General features: G+C 49.4%; 1 protein-coding gene across 1 annotated transcript in view; it reads left to right on the plus strand.

Annotated features, from left to right (window-relative positions):
- Nucleotides 1-1,167: 1,167 nt before the first annotated feature.
- Nucleotides 1,168-21,747, plus strand: part of LOC142008952 (vasoactive intestinal polypeptide receptor-like) — a 204,839-nt gene continuing 184,259 nt past the window's right edge. The window contains exon 1 of the mRNA XM_074986333.1: nucleotides 1,168-1,296. Within this exon, the coding sequence (XP_074842434.1) occupies nucleotides 1,240-1,296 (57 nt within the window). The 5' untranslated portion in view covers nucleotides 1,168-1,239. The remainder of the gene's footprint in view (nucleotides 1,297-21,747) is intronic.

Raw genomic sequence — 21,747 nt, forward strand, 5'->3', positions numbered from 1 at the left:
TGGTGAAACTGAGGTTTCATAAAGAAAAGATGCAACATGTTCTGTAGCCAAGTACGAGGAGGACATACCATCTTCCCAAGGTCCCACAAACCAGGGGCATCTCTCGGAGTTGTCTCTTGATTACTTCCTTTTACCAGGGCACTTAATTCCCCTCTGGAAGCGACGCTCATGCTCATTCTCTGAAACGGGTGTAACCCGGGGGGGAAGGAAAGTGTTGCCGGTCCCAGCCATGTGCCCCAACCACAAGGCACAGGCGTTCCTACGGCTCTCACAGTTCATCTGCTCAGCCTGTAGCAGCGCCTGCTTTTTGCCCAGGGGCAGGCTGCCACTTCCATCCCAAGTGCGCCAGGGAGGAGTACAGCCCTCACACAGGCCTGTGTCACAGCCCGCCAATGTACTACACCTGAGCTTGGAAGCCCAGCGCAGAGGCCGAGGTCACACGGAAGCGTAGAACCAGGGGGTTAGTAGAGACTGGCAAACTGGGCTGAGCCCTTGGGTGGTGCCCAGGAGAGACTCAGGTACCTTCCTCCCCCCCTGCTGTTTAGCAGCGCGCCCACAGCCACCCCCGGGGGCAGCATGTGTTTCTGCGGGTGGGACACATCCACACCTGCCTTGGTACAGGTGTAACTCACACACGCCCCCCTGGTTCCCTGTCCCGGGCAGTGATACCCAGACCGCCTCAGCGAGCGAGAACGGGGCCTCTGCAGTCTGCAGGACAAGCTTAGGCGCCTTCCGCTCAAGCTGCAGTGGCCTTGCGCTAAGCTCCCCAGGTCCCAGGGCCGACTCTGCGCGGGGGCAGTTACGCAGGTAACATTTATTCCGCCCCTGGACAGAGCAACCCCGGAGCCGTCCCTGCCGCGAGGGTCAACTTACCTCCCCCGACCAACGCGCCCTGCCTCAGTTTCCCCACTCATAAAACTGCCGCCCGCCCCCCCGGGGGCAGCGGACCTGGGGGGCCTCCGTCACTCCCAGGCGGGGGCAAAGCGCACCGTGTCCTGGAGTTGCGCAAACAGGCAGCGCCCGCTCCCGTCTCCCACCTGCGGCGGCGGCGGCGGCGGCTCCGGCCCTGCCCCGCCCCCGCCTGGCCCCAGCCCGAGGGCGGAGCCGCAGGGGCGGACCCCGGCGCGGCGCGGCGCGGCTCGGCGCTCGCTGGCCCGGGACCGGCGGCGCGCAGTGTCCAGGCGCAGAGCGCAGCGGAGGCGGCTCGGGGTGCGCCGCGCTCCTCACCTTCAGGCCGGCATGGAGCGGCCCGGCGCCTGCCTTTGGCTCTCGGTCTGCGGCTGCCTGGCCGCCTGGGTAAGTGCCGGCTGCCGCCGGGGCAGCTCCGCGCCGGCTCTGCTGCGGGAAACTTTGGCCGGGACCCGACGCGCTGGCTCGGGAGGGGCGGTTCGCCCCGAGGCGCGGGGGCTGCCCCGGCCAAGAGGAATCCCCCGGGGAGCGAGGGGGGAAGCTCGGGGCGCCTGAGGCTCTGCCAGGCAGCCGCGGAAGCTGCCGCGCTGGGTCGCTGGCACCCCCGGGCGCAGCGCTGGGAGCCGCCAGAGAGCCCCGCGGGACTTGTCCCCCGGTCATTCCCCCGGCTCGGGCTCCAGCCCCGGGGTCGCTCTGGGACGTTCCGTCTCCTCGTGGGCTCCCCAAAGCGCCTCTCCTTGCAGGGCGGCGACTGGGGGCAGCGCCTCGCGGGAGCTGCGGCTGCCTCGCCGCTTTAATCCCAGCCCTGGTTTGCGCTGGATCCCGGGAACCCCTGCACGTTTCTCCAGGGGCGCCTGGCTGTGTCGGAAGGCTGCTGGGTGACTGGGGCGGGGGGGGGGCTCTGTTCATCTGTAGCTGAAAAACCAAGGAGGAGACCTGGGGCGCCTTAAACACAAAGAGATGGACCTGGGTTTGAGCTTTCCTGGACAAAGCCCAGTTGTGTAGGGTGCAAGTGACTGGGGTGAGTCCCTGGTTGTGGGTTTCGTTGGATCTCTGCCCCTTCTTTTCTCTGGTGGGGCTTCTCCTAGACCAGGGTCCCTCTTCCAATCTGCAGGGAACCAAGTCAAACCGAAGAAATGGAGTGTCACTGCATGGGAAGAGCCTCCCAGCCCTGGCTTGGCATTGCCTCTCCCACGCTGCTCCCCGACTTTCCATCTCGGTGCCTGTGAAATGAGACAACCCTGGCAATTTCAGGGTTTGTTCAGCTCTGACTAGCCAGCCCCCAGTACTGCCAGTTCCCAAGCCCCAGGGGGTGCGCTGGGGTTTTAAGAACACGTTTGGAAAAGACAGAAGCAGGCTGTGTCCCCCTGCTTCAGCTAGGAAGCAAATGGGGAACTCAGAAGCGCCAGGATCAGAGTCAGAGCCTGCTCCCTTTGAAGTCTAGGGCAAAATTGTCGTGGATGTCAATCCTATGGGCAAGAGGACATCTTTGGGGCCTGATGCTGGAAACACATAGGCAAGGTAACAGCTTTGCACCTGCCAGCTCTCCAAGTGACTGCCAGGGATGCTAGAGCCATTGAACCCTAATAGGATTCCTCTATAAAAAAGAGGACAGCCCTGAGAGGAGTGCATCTGAATCAGCATCTACCAACTTATGTTGTAATAATGTGTTACAGAATGTATTAATACAACGGGAGCAGATAGATGGTGATACAGATACACTCCCTCTCAGGGCTGTCCTCCTTCTTGAAAGTAACCCTAGAACCAAATGACTTCAAGCCGGTGGGTACAGTAGCACCCCTAGTCCCATCACTTGGGGAGGTTGCCCCAGTTACTTCTGCGAGCAATTACAGGATTGTGCCCTTGGACTGCAAACCCTGGGTCAAACTTCGCTTCATTTTAACTGTTTCCTTGTGTTGCGGTTACATCCCTGTTTATTGTCTCATTGTAGTCTGATAGTTATTTTTCTATCTTACTTTCATTATGTTCTATAAAGCTTTGCCAGACCTTACCTTCTATTTGCGGGGGAAAGGGGAGACAGAGTAGCACCAGAGATCAGCTTTTTGCAAACACGTTTGCTAATATTTGAATGTTGTGCCTACTGTTATAGAACGAAGTATCAGGGTAGCTGTGTTAGTCTGTATCCACAAAAACAACTAGAAGTCCTGTGGCACCTTATAGACTAACAGAGTTTTTTGGAGTATGAGCTTTCGTGAAAAAACCCACTTCGTACACATCGGAGAACTCCAGAGAGGTAAAAAAGTTGTATTGTTTCCAAGTGAGAGCTGAAATCACAATGATTTTGCTGTGTTTGCTTAGCATTGGTTTTCTTTCAATGTCACTGTGATGATTAATTGGGCTGTCCTCGAAAAGTTTTCTGTAGCAGCCCTGCTCTGGTCATTATGAAACAAAAAGTTCTGTGTCATAAAACTACTATAGCCGACTATTTGAACTGTACTTGTAAATTTTCCTTTTGGTGCTATGTAACTCTCACACTCATGCAGGAAAATTAGGATACGGTCTCTACCATTTCACCTCAAAACTGTTGATTGATCCCATCTGCCTCTTGCAACAGCTAGTGCTGAAGGCTTCAGAGAAAATCAACTAATGTACTTTCATTTACCTTTGATTTCAAACTGGGCTAAAGCCACCAATTTCAGCTTTCCACTGGTGTAACTAAGATAAGAATCTGGTCCCCTGAGCCATGAACATGAATTTGTCTCAGCATGCATGCTAGAATGAGATTTCAGTCCTTCCAATCACTCTGCAAATTTCTTTTTCTTCTGGACTAAAAGATAGTCCGGGCAGGGCAAATTGACAAGTGTAGTATAAATTGTGTTTCCTCTATGGTCTGGTTCAGTTACAGAAAGTGGAGTTACTCCAGGGTAAAATTAACATGAGTGAATGCAAAATCAGACCCTACATTTTTCTAATACCCAAACTGAAAAATTAGGCAACCCAAGATAATGCCGTACATTTGTAACTTGCACCCCTTTAGACTTGTGTGAAACTACTGACTCTCATTCCCCTCGTGCTTCGAAGAGGGGTTCATGTAAATGTATCTAAAGAAACTGACTCTTCCAGGGAAAGCCCATTGTATTCACCATTCATAGAAACTTTTATGGCAGTTCCAGCATTCTTTCTGACAGGTGCTGTACCGTCTGTCATGGATGCTTTTCCACTCCATTAAAGGTAGCCTCATGATAGCAGAACCCTTTATAATACTGAAAATCCTTGACTCCTGCTGACAGTGCTACAAAGCATCTCCAGTAGGCATTATATATGTAAACGTTGATAATACACAGTGTGCAGCTGAAGTTTTTCAAAGATAATCGAACACCCAGTTCAATTAGTGATGTGCCGGTGACAATTCCAGCTGATAGGGCAGGCACTGAATTCTGTTTGCATCCCACAGAGGCTTTTTAGAAAATTGTGGTTAAGAGGTTAACAGAGCGAGAGACAAGTAATTGCAAAACAGAGTGGTAGAGGGCATCCTTGGGATAAGCATGACTATCCAACTGGCAGAATGTTACTACAATCTGCAGGCACTTCAGCGCTGGTTTTCAGAGTGATCATCTGCCACTGAGGATTAAGAGCCCTGTTTTGTACATCAAGAGCATGAATGCAGGTGTGGTGGTTGGAGGCACTTTGCAAATCGCCATGCAAGGAGCTCTTTCTCTCATGAAGTGATCTGCAGAATGGAGAAGGAGAGAGGGTGCTAAATTAGAGTACATCACTGTGCCACATACCACTGGCACCTGGAGTCAAATGAGCCCATGGAGGGAGAATCTTCATGGAAGCTTTGGGTTGGAAGAGATCTCAGGAGGTTATTGAGTCCTGCTCCAGGCTGAAAGCAGGACCAATCCCAAATAAATCATCCCAGCCAGGGTTTTGTCAAACTGGGACTTAAAAATTTCTAGTGAAGGAGATTTTACCATCTCCCTAGTTAACTTCACCACTTTCCTAGTGAAATAGTTTTTCTAATATCCTAACCTAATCTTTCCTAAATAATCCTGTGGTTCTGTCTCAGTTTCTTTGTACAATAGTTTGAAAATTTTATGAGCCTAACTCATCCCCAGTGTTACTTCAGGACTGTTGTCACAACTACGCCCTTGCACCCGAGGTGAATCTAAGCCTATGTATATATTTGCCTGGAATATTAACTTTGTGAATCAAAGTGATGAACAAATCTAACAGATTGACCAGGACTACTTCTCGTGTTTACAAGATCAGACAGGTGTGAGTCCATTCATTGGCTTCTATCTAGCTATAAAGTCCTTAACTCTGAAGTCTCTGAGTGACTCAAAATCATTAATGGATTAAAGTAGAAAGCTATTATCTTCCTTTGACAGACTGGGAACTGTGGCATTGGGTAGACTATGATTTAGATCCTCAAAGATGTATCAGCACATAATGCCTTTGGAAACTGACACAAATTAGGTGCCTAAATACCTTTGGTCATGCCACTTTAAGGCCCAGATCCTCAGTGTTGCACAGGAACTCTGTGTTTGAGGCAGGAATTGACTCAAAGGTTTTCTGAGGACCAGTCTAGTACCTCATCCTCTGGGTCTCTTTCCTACTCTCCCATGAAGTTGCTTCAGATTCTCACCACTGTAAGTGAGAAGAAAAGGTGGCTCAGTAAATGACTAAAATGACAGAAAAGAGCTCTGGTGATGGACTATGGAGATTTTACCTCTAAACTACTTGCTCAAATCCAGCCCATACAATTAGTGATGCAACTTCATAGCTAAATAACTTCTGGTTAGTGACACATGTAATTTGCCAACTACATCTGTGAACATGTTCTTGCACCTAGGCCTCAGACATATATCTACATCAACCTGTCCATATAAGAAACACTGTGGGTGGTCTGTCTTCTCACTATTTAGTCTGTAAACTTTGCAGAACTGCATTTTCTTTCATTTTCTGCCCATCAGAATGGGGCAGTGAGTAAACGAGCACACAGGGAGAAAATATCACATCGCAATTGCTAAATGGCCCTCTTGTTGACATTCTTAGAAGGGGCAGTCAGGTACGGAATGAGCCAATGAGAACCTCTTTTGGGATTTTGTTAGGCTGCAGCGGCAATAGTGAAAGCCATGTCCAATCTTTCATGCTGTGTATGTTCTGTGCTTCAGACTGGAGGATCTTTTTGTTTGAAATCTTCATTAATGATCTGGAGGATGTGGTGGACTGCACCCTCAGCAGGTTCATGGATGACGCTAAGCTGGGTAGAGAAGGTAAATAAGCTGGAGGGTAGGGATAGGGTCCAAAGTGACCTAGGCAAACTGGAGGATTGGGCCCAAAGAAACCTGAAGTGGTTTAACAAGGACAAGTGCTGAGTCCTACACTTGGGATGGAAGAATCCCATGCACTGCAGTGGGCTGGGGACTGACTGGTTAAGCAGCACTTGTGCAGAAAAGGGCAGGGGCATACAGTAGATGAGAAGCTGGATACGAGTCAATAGTGTGCCCTTGTTGCCAGGAAGGCTAATGGCATATTGGGCTACATTAATAGGAGCATTGCCAGCAGATCTAGGGAAGTGATTATTCCCCTCTGCTCAGCACTGGTGAGGCCTCATCTGTATTCTGTCCAATTTTGGGGCTTCCATTATAGAAGGGATGTGGAAGCAGAGAGTCCAGTGGAGGGCAATGAAAATGATTAGGAGGCTGGAGCACATGACTTAGGAGGAGAGGCTGAAAGAACTGGCTATAGTTAGTCAACAGAAAAGAAGAATGATGGGGGGGCGGGATTTGAGAGCAGCCTTCAATTAAGGGCGTTCCAAAGAGGATGGAGAGAAGCTGTTCTCAGATGTGGCAGGTGGCAGCACAAGGAGCAATGGTCTGAAGTTAGAGCGGGAGGTGTAGGTTAGATATTAGGAAAAACTGTTTCACCAGGAGGGTGGTGAAGCACTGGAATGTGTTGTCTAGGGAAGTGGTGAAATCTCCATCCCTAGGGGTTTTTAAGATGAGGCTTGACAAAGCCCTGGCTGGGATGATTTAGTTGGTACTGGTCCTGCTTTGGGCAGGCGGTTGGCTAGATGGCCTCCTGAGGTCTCTTCCAGCTGTAATCTTTTATGATGCGTTAACTCATAATGCAATGAGTGTTCGACTCTAGCCCCCTTTACAAACACAATACGCTCAATGCCACACTCATGCCAGCCTCATGTTTTTGTAATTCTGCTGACTTGATTGGCTTCCCTCCTTACCTACACTGGTGACAGGGAAGTCGGAATTAATGGCCTAGTCATTTTGCCTTTAAAAGGGAGATGTCATAAATGTAACTGTGAGAGCGTGAAAGCAATATGTGTGGCCCACCTTATGGGGGTGATCCTATTTCAGCAAAGGGCAACCTAGCCTAGTGAATGGCCCTCCTTCACCTCAGTGGGCCACAAGGTTGTTGTAACCCAGGTGTTCTCCAGGGATAGGGCAGTTTCGCTAACTCCGCTTGCGTACCCAGAGGGTGTGCCAGATGAACCACAGCAGCACTTTGATAGGATGCAGAGGGAGTGCCTGGCTCTAAGAGGCGATGTTGGTGAAGTCGACAAACATCTCATTTCGAGTGCCAGGGCTTTGTGTGTGTCACTTTAGTAATACCAGAAGGGAAAAAAAAACTATGCAGCTGGAAACTAGCAGATTCCAGCAACCCTGTGCATGGACAACAGAACCCCAATTTGCCAAAGGTTGCCCACCTCTTCCCTATTTGCTTTCTGCCTGACTCAGGATGAGAGGTTTTTCCTGCAGAAGAATGTCCTTTGTGACCACGGAACTCTCTCTTCTGTTTAGCGGAACTGAAACCACTTTGTAGCACATTGCTGGGTGCATGCCATGATCCCAAGTAAAAGTGTGGTTGCAAAGAGGAAGACGGGTTAAAAAACTACTCTGACCATTGTACTTTCCTCCTAGTGCTAGTGCTTCTGCTGTACATAGCTTTAGGGGAATTCTTTCACTGCCAGGTGAACATTTTTCCTCAGATATGTCCCCAGTCTTGCATTCTCTGTGCAAGAAAACTGCAAGGGCCCAATCATAAATAGTACAAACTGCCTTTAACGTCAGCCACAAGAAATGGGAGCTGTGTGCGTTCTGAAAGCGAGGCCTTGGTTGGCGTCACTGGAAGCAGAATCTGATCCAAGGTATTGGATTTGTGCCTTGGAAGGGAAATGACAATCATGATTACATTGTCCCTCATCCAATATTAAAGTAGTTAGCTGTCCCCCTGAGTAGGTGTGAACTCCGTTTACAGGTGAAACTGTCTTTTGTTCGTCGCCCATCTTTATCCGCAACATGCTGCCACTTTGTTTTCTGCTTGGCTGCCACAGAGCCCTGTGTGATTGTCTTTGCCTCACTGTGCCTCAGTTTCCCAGTCTATACAGTAAGGATAGTATTTCTCTAGCACACAGGGAGGCCTAATTCATTTGTGTTCATAATGTGCTTTGGAGGAAGGTGAGTGTATCACAGGAGGGGCGGTTTTCTGGGAACTGCTAATTTATCGATTACTTTGCCAAATGTTTCCTTACGCCCAGGGCGGTCCTGTTGTTCAGCCACCTGGCTGAAGTTAGATTGGATCCTGATTGTGTTTTGAAATGTTCTCAGATTATAGCTACGTATAAGTGCTACGTTTTAGCCTAACAAGGGTGTGATTAATAATAAAGGCCTTAGAGTTCCCGTTACTGAAACCCAAACACGATTTGATGTCTCGACAGCCTCCTCTCTTTTTCACAAATTACTTTTAAACTGCTTGGACCCAGGAATAAAATCGTACCATGGAAGAGGTGTCAGAATCACAACACCAATTGCATCGTAATAAATGCCAGCCTGCGTGGACGTCCACGGCTCATCAGAGCATTCATTAAACTGGGGAACCTGATCTTGGTTTGGGATGTGACTACATGTACAGTCCTGCTGTGATCTGCTGCTCCTCCGTGACCTACTTTTCTGTTCAGCGAAAGTGGTGCAAATCAGGCACCGCTCCTAGGTAATTAGTATAGATACACTGGTGCAAAGTTAATGGAGTAAGATGAAAATTAGGGCCTGTAATTTTCAGGCTGCTGGTTTTATGAAGTGCTTTCAGGGATGCAGTTCATGTACCAGGAACAGTGCGTGTGTGCCTGTGTGAAGGACTGGTTTAAACTGGCACACAGGCATACTGCAGGGGTAGCATTTACACTCAGTGCTTTTCTTGTACAGGTACTTGCCAGTACTGAGTTTCAGCACCTCGGCAGCCCCAGCCATGGGATTGGCTGGAAAAGAGAGGTGGGGAGCCAGCTGAGTACCAGCTCCTCTTTTTGTAAACAAAAACGAAAATAAAGTACTGTTTATACCTACTGAGTCTCCAGCACCCAGGCATATTTTGGCCCACATGAACAACATGTCTATTTAAAACCTACATGTATCTTATTCTAGAAAAAAATACATGCTCTGAAACAAGGTTATTGTGAACAATGTCAGTCATGTTGCATGCATCATCTTACGCCCTGGGAGTTACCTGCCCTCCTCCTATCTTCATCACATCTTTTGTGGGGAGACAGAGCTTTTTATTTGGATTCACATTCAAGTGTTTCAATCCAATCTAACTCGGGTGGGATCTTTTGTTCCAACAGATTTCACACATGGAGTGAAGGGCCAACTTGGAGACCCTAATTCTACTTTGATAGCAAAGTCCTGTGAAGTCCAGTAGTGGCAGGATCAGGGAAAAGGCACCATAGGCAGCAGGCCTGCTGACAGGAAGGAGCAAAGGAGGTATTTGTCCTGGGATCTAGTGATTCAAAGAGGTTTGAGGCTCCCAGCCACCACTGCTGGAACTCCAGGCCCCTTAAATGTCCACCAGAGCCTCACACTGTGCATCCTGAGGGTTGTGGGGAGGTGCTGTGCTTTGTGCATTTTGCATTGTGCATTGTCTGCCCCACCCCTTCTGCCCCTTCCAGGAGCGTGGTACTGGACCCCTCTTCCACCTTGTCCCAGGGGACACAGAGGCTGTCACTTCCTGTTCATAGGGGTAGAACTGGCTGAAATGTTTCAGATAAAACTTTCTTTTGGTGTGCAAGGCAGATTCAGGTGGACCCAAATAAGTCATGAACTTGTGTCAATTTCATCAGATTGGTTTTGGTCAAAAAAATCTAAACTTTGTTTTGCTCATCCTGAAATAAAACATTTTTATTCTTTTTCATTAGACACAACTTTTTGTTTCCAAATTTACTTCAAGTTTATTTAAAACAAATGACAAGTTTTTGGAGATTCAGAAATAAAATGAAATATTTTGGGAGTCAAACTGAGACATTTTTTCCCCAACAGTTTCATTGGCTGAGAAAAAAAATCCTTTTGGGTTCAACCCAAGACTCCCTTTTGTTCATCTAATAAACCGAAAACTCTGTCATTCATACAGTTCTGTGCAGGGCCCTCATTTTGATCTTGTACCAGTTAAAACTAGTGTAATTCCTATATCTTTAACAGAGTTGCTCCTGATTTACTTCCGTGTAAGTGAGAGCAGATTCTGATCTCTATACTCCTCTCTTCCTCTCCGAAACAAAGCACATCAAATCAGTACTTCAACAGGTGCAACTCAGCATAGTCCCAATGGCTGCAATGGAGACACACCAATGTATCTTATATCGGAGGGGTAGCCGTGTTAGTCTGGATCTGTAACAGCAACTAAGGGTCCTGTGGCACCTGATAGACTAACAGAAAAGTTTTGAGCATGAGCTTTCGTGAGCACAGACTCACTTCATCAGATCAGTGTATCTTAGGCTCTGATGCCCTGTTCACAAAGGTTCATAGTTAAATTCTATAAGCCTGATTCTCCTCCTCTTCTAGTTTTACAGCCTATAATTCCAGGGGCTCCAAGGGAATTAATACTCCTGATATTCTCATCTGTAATTGACTAGAAAATCAGTCCCTAAACCGATGAATCTTCACACCTTTAAAAATATTACCTAGAAAGAATACATCTATGACATCACACTGAGTTCCTGGAGGCACAAAATTGTCAGTATTTTTTACCTCATTTGTAAACCTTCAATCTGTGAAATATCCCTTTCAGATACATTTATTTAGGGTTTCAAACATTATTCTCTATTTAAGAGAGGTTTTTAATGCATGGTGTTCTACATTGTAATCCAAAAGTACAGCTCTCTTGTTATATTTTTACTGTGTCCCTAATACATGTCATAATCTCCCTAATATAATCAAGCTAAGAAATGCCATTCAAATAACTACATTAGAAGAGCATTAAAGTTACCGAGCACTCAAAAGTGAAGCAATCTCAGATCTGCCTTTTTGTGTGTGTGTGTGTTAGGATAGACTTTGGTGACTTGCTCACATAATATTTTGTTTCAGTTAAACCCCTCCATGGTTCACTGCATAGAGTCAAAAGTGGGCTTTATTGCTTCTGTTTCTTGAAAATGTCCAGACCGTCTTGGCTCAATTATTATGTGCAAATCCATTCCCAGGCCAAGAAAAAAAAGGGCCCAAGTTTGAACCTAAAGGATAAAAATCTCTTGACTATATAAGCTGCTGAACATAAGCATGTAGAAGGAAAAATCCTGTGCGACTTCAACTATAGGCATCCTTACACACTTAAGCTGGGTCTGCCCAGTGTGGCTTTTTTCAGGCATAAGGGTCTAGCGACAGAGGGGCTTTTTGCTGGCAGGGGCAAGTCAACATGGCCTCTTTACTGCCAGCACCCACCTCTGCCGAGACTGAGCTCTTGCTCAGCTATGCTAATGAGCCACAGGACCATGCTAATGAGTGGCCATTTGCAATTCCGAGGCTGCTCATTAGCATGGGTCTGCCGGGAAGGCCACACCATGTGGACCCAGCCTTAGGCTACATCTATACTAGAAGCATCTGTCGACAGTAACCTCTCTCAACAGAGCCGTGTCAACAGAACCTCTGTAGATGGAGTGTATCTTCACTCACAAGCAGATCAACAGAGCAATCTGCTCTGTCTACAGAGAGCAGCCAGAGCTGGCCTTCCCTCTGTCAACAGAACAGCTGACTGGAGGCTCTGCAAACAGGGATGCCTGGGAAACTGGAAGCCCTGTCTGTTGACAGAAATGAAGCATTATTCCTCAAATTTCCAGAGATAACACTGTTGACACAAATGCAGAGTTACGTAGAGACTCTGTTGACAGAACGTTTTGTGTGTGTCGACGCTCCCTGAGCTCTGTTGACAGAAGGCCCCTTCTGTTGACAAATCTCTTTAATGTAGACACAGCCTAAGTTAGGGTGGAATAAATTGTATATAGATCAGGAGCACCCTGGTCTGTTATAACCAGCACCATCCTCATTACCCTGTGGCTCAATCCCACCGCAGACCAAAGTGCAACTTCCACAAATCCACTTGGACTTGCACCTCCTTGCATTAGCTTTGAATACTCAAGTCTCAGACCTCAGCTGTGGCCAGATCTGCTGAGGGCAGCTGAAATGTGCTGGGGAGGGACAGGGTGAAACCTATTTTCCCCCAGGGATGCACTGAACAATCTGTGTCTAGCTATCACTCTGAGGGAGGATCTCTCAGCTAGGGATTGTGTTAGAACAGTGCTGTCTAACAATGTTCCCCTTCTCCTCAATAATTCCAGTCCCTCTCTCCCTGCCCCCCCGCCACCGTCCACCCCATCTGAGTAGTGTAGGAGCTAGCTCTGCTAGTGCCCTATGATGGGAGAATCCCCAGCTCAGGAGATCAAGCTGTTTTTCTGCAACATGTCCACACACTGTTAATAATGTCTGGTGGTTTATTCATAACAGCTACAGCATTGCAGTGGGACTTGAAAAACATTTTTCTATTCCTAGCTATATGGCTTGGTGATGTAGGACATGCCATGGCTCTACCTCTGTGCCTCAGTTTCCCTTTGTGTAAAGTGACAGTAATGTTACTGTTCTTCTTTGGAATGTGCTTTGAGATCTGCAGCTCAAAGCCAGATTGGCGCAAGTTACCGTTCTTTGCCACTCACACCATTTTCTGTGTCACTCACACCCAACGCGTAACTGCCATTTAGTGTGCTCTTGATTTTACCCGCTGCATGCCAAGGACTACATTCCCTAGGACTTCTGCCCTTTAGAAATTTGCATTTCTGTTAATGGTGCACATCCACACATGCCTCCGCATCCAGAACAAAGTTTATTCTGCCCATGGATGGAAAAAATTAGAGAGGCCAGAGGGTGTGAGTCTGTAGGATGTAGTGGTTTACTCATAGCAGCAGGAGTATTGCAACAAGATTCAGAAGACCTGGCTTCTAGTCCTGTCTATGCAGCTCTGTTGCAGCACTTTCTGATTTCATAGGAGTTTGGAGAGAGGTCAGAAATTACCTGACGAATTATTGCCATGCTTAGGATTCAGTGTGCATGCTGCTTGTGTTTTTCAGGCATGGTATTAAAGAATTCTGCAGTGCTGGCTGTGGCTTAGCTATCCTGTGTATCTAATTCCATTGCTGAAATGATCTTCCTCAACAGTATTTTACTGCCTGGTCTCTGGGATCCTCAATCAATGGCTGGGGAAGCGGTGGGGTGCAGGGGAAGATTTCTGTAGCTAGTCATATTTGTCCCTGCAGGTTCCCCCGCCCCCCCTTTCCGCACTGCACAGACAGGGAAGCACTGTGCATGTGCCTGCTTGTGAATTCTTTCCATATGACCCCTCATGCATGAGCCCTGTCAGTGAAGGAGCGTTTGTGCCTTATTGTAGCACCAAATGTATTATAGCTCCTCCTCCCTCTCTGCACAGTTTGTGCCATTCTTAGTGTGCACTCCTCTTAGGAGCTGCTTTTTTCCAGAGCACCTCTTGGTGGAGTGTGAATCAGTACAGCTTCATTCAAATCCATCCTGTGTTTGCAGACGCCAGCTGGGGATCTGGCCTGTGAGAATCACTTGTGATTGTTTCGAGCGCTAATGGACTCGCTCATTGTTTTCATCAGAACTTGCAAACAGGGTTGTGCCAAGGCAGGGGCAGACCCAGAACAACCCCTTGCAGTGCCTCAGGCCCAGGGCCCTGGATGCTCCCAGCACCCCACTGCAGGCTCCACCCCCACACTGAATCCCCTCCCCTGGAATAGAAGGGAGGGATTACCTGGGACAGTTGGTGGACAGCAGCAGAAGTGGCAGCTGCTGGAGGTCACCTCTCTCCTGGCCTCCTTCCTGTCCCCTGCGCCCCCGCACTCACCACACAGCGCACTGCCTTTGGGCCTGTTGAGCCCCACTTTTCCATGGGTGGCTGGAGGCCTCCCAGCCATCCGCTGAGCAGGGCTCAGCAAGCTGGGGGAGGCCCTGGTGGGATAACAAGTGGTGAGTACTGGGGAGGGAGGAACTCAAAGGAGGCAATCCCCTGAGGCTGCTGCTGCCATCTGCCTCTGCTGCCCACTTCTTGAGCCCAGTAATGGCCCCTCCCATCCATAGGACAGGTGGGGTGGCCATTGTGGGGTCCCCAAAAGCGTGGGTGGTGCAGCCACCCTGCCTTGCCCTATGGATGGGAGAGGTCTGCTTACAAGCCTGTCAGTTTTGTGGATGGGACATCCCCAGGGGACATCCAAGACAGTGATGCAGCCATTTCGGTCGGCACTCTGTCCTGGGAGTCTTAAATGCTTCCTGGCCCCTGAATGTTGGTGGGGGCACACTCAGCTCCAGAATGACACATGGAGCTGAAGTTCCGCCTTTTTTTCAGTCATGAATCCTCATCATGCAGGTAAGACAAACCCAAGGACTCATTGCTGCATCATCTTCCTGAAGCGTTAAGTTCCCTTGTGGGGAAATGGTTAAATGAAGGGCTGGTAGGTTAGAACGCTCAGAAGGATATAAGTATCAGAGGGGGAGCTGAGTTGGTCTCCATCTTCAAAAACAACAAGAAGTCCTGTGGCACCTTATAGGCTAACAGAAATTTTGGAGCATAAGCTTTCATGGGCAAAGACCTGCTTCATCAGATGCATGGGGCGGAAGGGGTTCAGAGGAGGATTTAAAGAGGGGGATCTCAGTAAGGGAGGGCCAGAGCTGACAAGATCTATTCTGTCAGGGTAGAAATGGCCCATCATCGGCAGTTAATGTGAAGCTGTGAACATCAAGAGAGGAGAAAAGTCAGCTCATCAGGTGGGTTGAGGCCCATCATCAGATGCTAATGTGGGGGTGTGAACATCAAGGGCAGAGAAACTGATTTTGTAATAGTCCAACCACTCCCAGTCTCTTGTTCAATCCTTGGTTGATGGAGTCAAATTTGCAAATGAATTGCAGCTCAGAGACTTCTCTCTCCATTTTATTTTCGAAATTTTTTTGTTGTAGGACTGTTACTTTTAAATCTGTTACTGAGTGTCCGTGGAGATTGAAGTGCTCTCCCACAGGTTTCTGTACATTACCACTCCTGATGTCTGATTTATGTCCACTTATTCTTTTATGTAGAGACTGTCCAGTTTGGCCAATGTACGATGGCATATAGAGAGAAGGAAGTAAGCCTGTGACAATTCCCAGAGATTTATTAACTCTCAGGAAAGACCACTAGGCAGAATGGAAAACAACCAAAAATAGGGACAGAAAAGAGAGGAGGTGGGGCTTGTAATGACTCCAGGGAGAGTTCTTCATGGTACTTCAGACCCCACAAGCCAATGAATGCAGGAGGCCACTGGCATTGCAGTGATTTAGGTCCTGCTGATTAAATCTACACATATGTCTGTGAAGTGCTGGTTTTGTATGTGGTGTCTCCATTTGTTAAGACAGTGGGATGAAATTTTCCTCCAGAAGGGCAAAGCTGTAACTCTTCTGAGAGTACCTCATGGGAACTGTCTACTCTAGTTCCATGGGCCCAGGTCCTGAGCTGCTGTCAAGCTAAGGCGGGTACGCAAATAGCTCCGCCACACCTTCTGTGCTTCCTCAATGCTGGGCCCATCCTGGCGCAGGATTGGTGCTTGCAGGAACCTTCCCATAGCCAGATCTGCCACTTTAAGGACAGCTGAGCCCTGGGGAAGCAGCTGTCCTGTGCGGGAAAGTGAGAGTGAGGAGCTCTCCATGAGGGAGCTGCCACCTGATTGAATGGGTTTGTGTCCTGACCACATTTTCGCATTAGAAAGCAGCAGAAAAGCCAGCCCTTGTATCTGTCTGCCCCAGAGGTGCTAACAGGATTTGTTATGGACGAACAAAAAGGCAAGTGTGTGTTTGTCTCCCCTTCCTTTCCGCTCCTGTTGCTTGACTGATGACAAATCAATGACCCACTTCTCTGTGGCTGCCTGGATTGGGTGTTGTGCTCCTGGCAGCTCAGAGTCCCCGTGTTTTATAATTATTTCCTCTCTCTGTCAATACCACTCCGGCTTCCTAGGCTGTCAGCTGGGAAAACAGACATAATATATATACCACGACCATTGGATATGGCCCAGCCAGCGGAGGGATGATGCAACTAAAAATAAATGCTCCGCAAAGCAGCAACCAGACTGAAATCAGACAATGAGCAGCACCATGTGGGAGGTTTGAATTAATAGAGAGTGGTCCCCTGCAGAGCTCAGCTGCTGTAGGGAGCGCATGGAGGGGGGGCACTCGGGAGCCATAGGTTCAATTCCTGGTTCTGCATCATCCTCTGTGATGGGACGGGCAAGTTGTTTCACTTCTCTGTGCTGCAGTTCCCAATCTATACAAGAGGCATAATAATGCTTCCTTCCTCCCGACTCTGTGGTTGGATTGCATGGGTGTTGGGGTGGAATATGTACAGTACTGAGCAGAGTGGGGTCCTCATCTGTGTCGGGACTTCACAGAATCACAGGGCTGGAAGGGACCTCAAGAGGTCATCTTGTCCAGCCCCCTGCTTCAAGCAGGATCAACCCCCACTAAGTCATCCAGCCAGGACCTTGTCCAGCCAGGACTTAAAAACCTCAAGGGATGGAGAATGCACCACCTCTCGAGGCAATGCATTCCAGTAGTTCACCACCCTTCTGTTGAAGTAGTTTTTCCTAATATCTAACCTACACCTCTCCCTCTTCAACTTCAGACCATTACTCCTTGTTCTGCCATCTGACACCACTGAGAACAGTTTCTCACCCTCCTTTTTAGAGCTCCCCTTCAGGAAGTTGAAGGCTGCGATTAAATCCCCCCTCAGTGTTCTCTTCTGTAAACTAAACAAGCCCAAATCCCTCAGCCTATCCTCATAGGTCTTGTGCTCCAGACCCTTAATCATTTTTGTTGACCTTTGCTGAACCTGCTCCAGCAAATCCACATCCTTTTTATACTGGGGAGCCCAAAACTGGACACAATATTCCAGATGTAGCCTCACCAGTGCCAAATAGAGGGGAACAGCCACCTGTCTAGATCTGCTCAAAATGTTCCTCCTAATGCACCCTAGTATGCCATTACCCTTCTTGGCTACAAGGGCACACTGTTTACTCAAAGCCAGCCTTTCATCCACCGTAACTCCTAGGTCCCTTTCCGTGATACTGCTGCTGAACCAGTTGGTTTGCAGCCTGTAACAATGCTTGGGATTCTTCCACCCCAGGTGCAGGACTCTACACTTCTCCTTATTGACCCGCATCAGATTTCTTTTGGCCCAATCCTCCAATTTATCCAGGTCCCTTTGGATTCTCTCTCTACCCTCCAACGAATCTACCTCTTCCCCTAGTTTTGTGTTATCTGCAGACTTGCTGAGGGTGCAATTCAGTCCCTCATCCAGGTCATTAATAAAGATATTGAATAACACCAGCCCCAGAATCGAGCCTTGCAGCACGCTGCTTGAAACAGACCACCATCCAGATATTGAGCCATTGACCACTACCCGTTGGGCCCGACCATCAAGCCAGCTTTCTATCCATCTTATAGTCCAAGGATCCAATCCATATTTCCTTTACTTATGAACAAGGATGTTGCGGGAGACCGTATCAAAAGCCTTGCTGAAGTCCAGGTATGTAAGGTGTGAGAAGACATTGTAACGGTCAAGAGTGCAGTACGACCCCTTTGGGAATCCTTAGGTAGTAGGCATCCTTCAGTCTGCATAGAGTATGGATCGTGCCCTTTATAGTTTCAATTGAGGACTTCATTTACAGTGTCTACTGTGACTATGAAGACCCACACGAGAGTGACAGTCCTTGCTGCATCTCTTGCAGATGTGGTGGGTGTCTGGCAAGTCCTTAGTGTGCTTTCTGTGCGCTCACTTCTCCTCTGCTAGCTGTCTGATCCTCATCTCGCCCTTCTGAAGGCCCTTGTGTAACCCCTGCCTCCATCTGCTGCGGTCGTCTGCTAGTTTTTCCCAGTTGTCCAGCTCGATGTCTACCTCTCTGAGGTCTCTCTTGCAGACATCTTTGTAGCGCAACTGGGGGCATCCGGGAGGTCTCTTGCCAGAGGCTAGCTCACCATACAGGATGTCTCTTGGAATCCTTCCATCATTCATCCTGTGGACGTGGCCAAGCCAGCAGAGCCAACGCTGCCTGAGGAGGGTGTGCATGGTTGGAATCCCTAGGAGAATCTAAACAAACCAGTCTGTGCAAGGTAAAAAGCTGCAAAATAACTGCCATGAAAACTACCGCAAAACAAGGCACGCTTGCCAAGACTTCAAGGCTACGCTGGCAGTGGGCCGCAAAAGATAGTGATAGAAATGCATAGGCGATTTTAGGCAATCTTATGTTAATGAGTTAAGCTTTATCAGCTAGTGTTAGGAGGCCTGTTACAGAGCCTCTCCTTGAGCAAAGCTGCGACGCGTCGGGTTTTCCCCCACTGGTGACTGCGGCATCTCCGGGGCTCCCGTCGCGGGTGTCACATGCTTTCAGTAAACCAAATATAGCACTCGCCTTCTGGGTGCAGCCTCGTTTCTGGGGAACCCAAGCCTGGGTTGGCTACAATTGGCGCAGCGAGCAGGGTACTCCAGGTACGATGCCTTTTTGGTCGAAAGCGGGGAAGGCAGGAAAGCCAGCGCTGTCCCTGCAGTGCATACCAAGATGGCCCTCAACGGAGCGATAGAGGCCGGTAGCGCAGATGGTGGCCTGTTGGGCAGCCCCAGCAGACTGGCTGAAGTTGCAGGAGGCGGCAGGCGTGACGCCGGTACAGGTAGAAGGGGTGTTGCATCGGCTGCAGCTAAGCCGCCGGCCAGGAACGGAAAAAAGGCCGGTGGAAGAGGTAGCATGGCTTTTCCTGACTGCCCGCCAGGCCCTGGATGAGGAGCTTCTCCGCTTGCAAAAGGCGCTGGCAGGGAAGGAGCAGGAATGTTGCAATTTGGCGAAAGCGCAGGTAATAGCACAGGAGGTAGTTACCTTGCAGTCCAAAAGGATGCAAAAGTTAACCCATCGTTGTGAGGTGTTGGCGGCAAGAGTTGCGAATCGGCGGCACGTAAAACTAGGAAAAAACCCGGTGTCAACGGCCCAAGTGTGTGCGGTCCTTGCACTAGCCACTTGAGACCCTAAAACCTGGGATGGAAACATTTGGAGCTCTTCCTCGTCTAAGAAGAAGGAGAAGGTAAACGGAAAGGCTGTGCAAACCGACCCAAAACAGGCGCGCCCCATTTGGGAGTTGAGGGCAAAAGGAGGTCGCTGGAATAAGGTCTCACAAACGTTTAAAACAAGTGAGTTGCAGGAAATGGTAAAAAGTTTTAAGCAGGAGCCAGGGGAAGGCCTGTTGGCCTGGCTAGTGCGTGTGTGGGACAACGCGGGCAACGCTGTGTTGTTGCTGCTTGCGGAACTCCACCAGATGGGCGTGTTATCTCAGAATTCACAGGTCAAACAGGCACTGCAAACTATGCAAGGTCTTGCTGATGCACAGGGAAATGCCATAAAAGCGCTGTCCCTGTACCGCTGGTTGACTGCAGCGGTGAACCAGGTCTACCCCTCCCCGGGGGAACTGGAAGCACTGGTAAGGCCCTGGTGTACAATCCCAAAAGGGGTGAGTGCACTGCAGCAGCTGGGCATGGCGTGGGCTGTGGCTTTCATCAACATGGGACTGAACAATATAGGGGTCCATAAATCCATCAAGGCCACTCTGTTACACCTTGCCCCCCTCGAGCTAAAGGCCTCCCTTATGGCCGTAGTCATGGCAGCGGGCGGGAATGTAGGTAACTTGGTTGGAACATTAATGCAGTTAGAGGCTGTCATAGGCGCAAAAGCGGTCCATGCCACAAAAGGAAAAGGTGGTCGGGCGGGAGCCCCTAAACAGGAAAAAGGGCACGCTCAAGTAACTCGAAGAACCATGTGAACGAGCTTGCTAAAGGCAAAAGTCCCCCATGGAAAAAATCAATGGTTTGCCAACACCAAACTTGTACAAGCGTTGGTTGCAACTGCCACCTACCCAGCAGAGTAAGGATGTGGGTGCCTCCAAGAGGGCTGGCAAAACTCAAGCACCACAAAAAGGTACGGGAGCTGGGGAGAGGACCAAGCCCAGCGCCCCCGTTGACTGGACCCTTCCCCCTAGGAAGTGACGGGGAGGCGGGTCCCCTGTGGTATGGGCTGTGGTGGTGCAACAGGTAGCAGGGGACTGGCGCCCATTCGTCCTGGTAACCATCAAGTGGCCCCGGGGAGGGGAGCAGCATGTGCTAGCTCTGTTAAACACTGAAGCCACGGTGACCATTCTGCATTCTACCCAGACTGTGGGTCACGCGGTGGTCGTGCAGGGCCTCAGAGGAGCGGAGACCACCGCTTATTTGGTAAAGGTCACCCTAACGCTGGGGAAAGCCCCTCCCTTTCAGGCAACTGTGCTGGCTGCACCTTTAGGTGAATACATCATTGGAATGGATGTCTTGTGTGGCCGGTGTGTGGATACGCAGTATGGGCTGTTTGTCTTTGGGCACCCCCGATACATTTGGGCAATCAGAACTGTGGAGCCCCTACTGCGGGAACATCCCAAATGGGGCCCTGTGCGCCTGCCGGTCCCCCAGACCCCGGTGTCAGTCAAGCAGTACCGTATTCCTGGTGGAGAGCACAAAATCAGTAACGCTATTGCTGCATTGCCACAGGCAGAGATTATTCGCCCCACGCTAAGCGCCTTCAACAGCCCCATCTGGCCAGTAAAGAAGCCGAATAGATCATGGCGCATAACAGTAAACTATCAAAAACTCAATAAAGTAATCCCAAAGCTAACGGCCATAGTTCCAAACATGGTTACCATCCTGGAGCGCATCACCATGGCAGCCTTGCTGTGGCATGCCGTCATAGACCTGGCCAATGCGTTTTTCTCTATTAACATTCATCCCAAGAGTCAAGAGCAGTTTGCCTTCACGTGGCTAGCAAAGCAGTACACGTTTACCTTGTTGCCACAGGGCTTTAAGCACGTCCCAACAATCTACTATCAGCTAGTGCAGGCCAATCTGGAGCGTCTGGACCTCCCTGACCAGACGGCCTGCTACCACTACATCAACAACGTTATAATCTCGGGACCAAATAAACCAACTGTTCAAGCTGCCCTAGACACCGTTGTAACAGGAGCTTGTGCTCAAAGCCACCCAGTGGAACTGGACAGAGAAGCACCAACAAGCTTTCAACCTCTGCAAAGAAGCAGTGGTGGCACACGCTTGCCTCACTGCACTGCTGCAGGGCCAACCGTTTGAACTGGAGGTAACCACCATCGGTGACGTGGCGTCCTGAGGTCTGTGGCAGCAGGTAGAAACCCAGCGAAAAAAATGTATCAGCTTCTGGTCATGAACCCTCTGCGAAGCCAAAGGTGGGTACACCCCCCCCCCCTAAAAAAGCAAATCCTAACAGTGGTGTGGGCTTTGCAAAACACTAAGCAGGTCATGGGCATCGCCCCTGTTACTGTACGAACCCCGATCCCCTTAATGGGGTGGGTCACGGGTACCTCTAAACTGCTGTAGCAACGGCCTCAAAGTGGGGCCCAGATATCAGTAACCGCTCCAACTTATAGGTAGCGTTGGAACAAACTGCCATCAACGCGTCTGCCTTTTGTCTGCCCCACA

The sequence above is a fragment of the Carettochelys insculpta genome, chromosome 2, assembly GCF_033958435.1.
Source record: "Carettochelys insculpta isolate YL-2023 chromosome 2, ASM3395843v1, whole genome shotgun sequence".
Classification (NCBI taxonomy): domain Eukaryota; kingdom Metazoa; phylum Chordata; order Testudines; family Carettochelyidae; genus Carettochelys; species Carettochelys insculpta.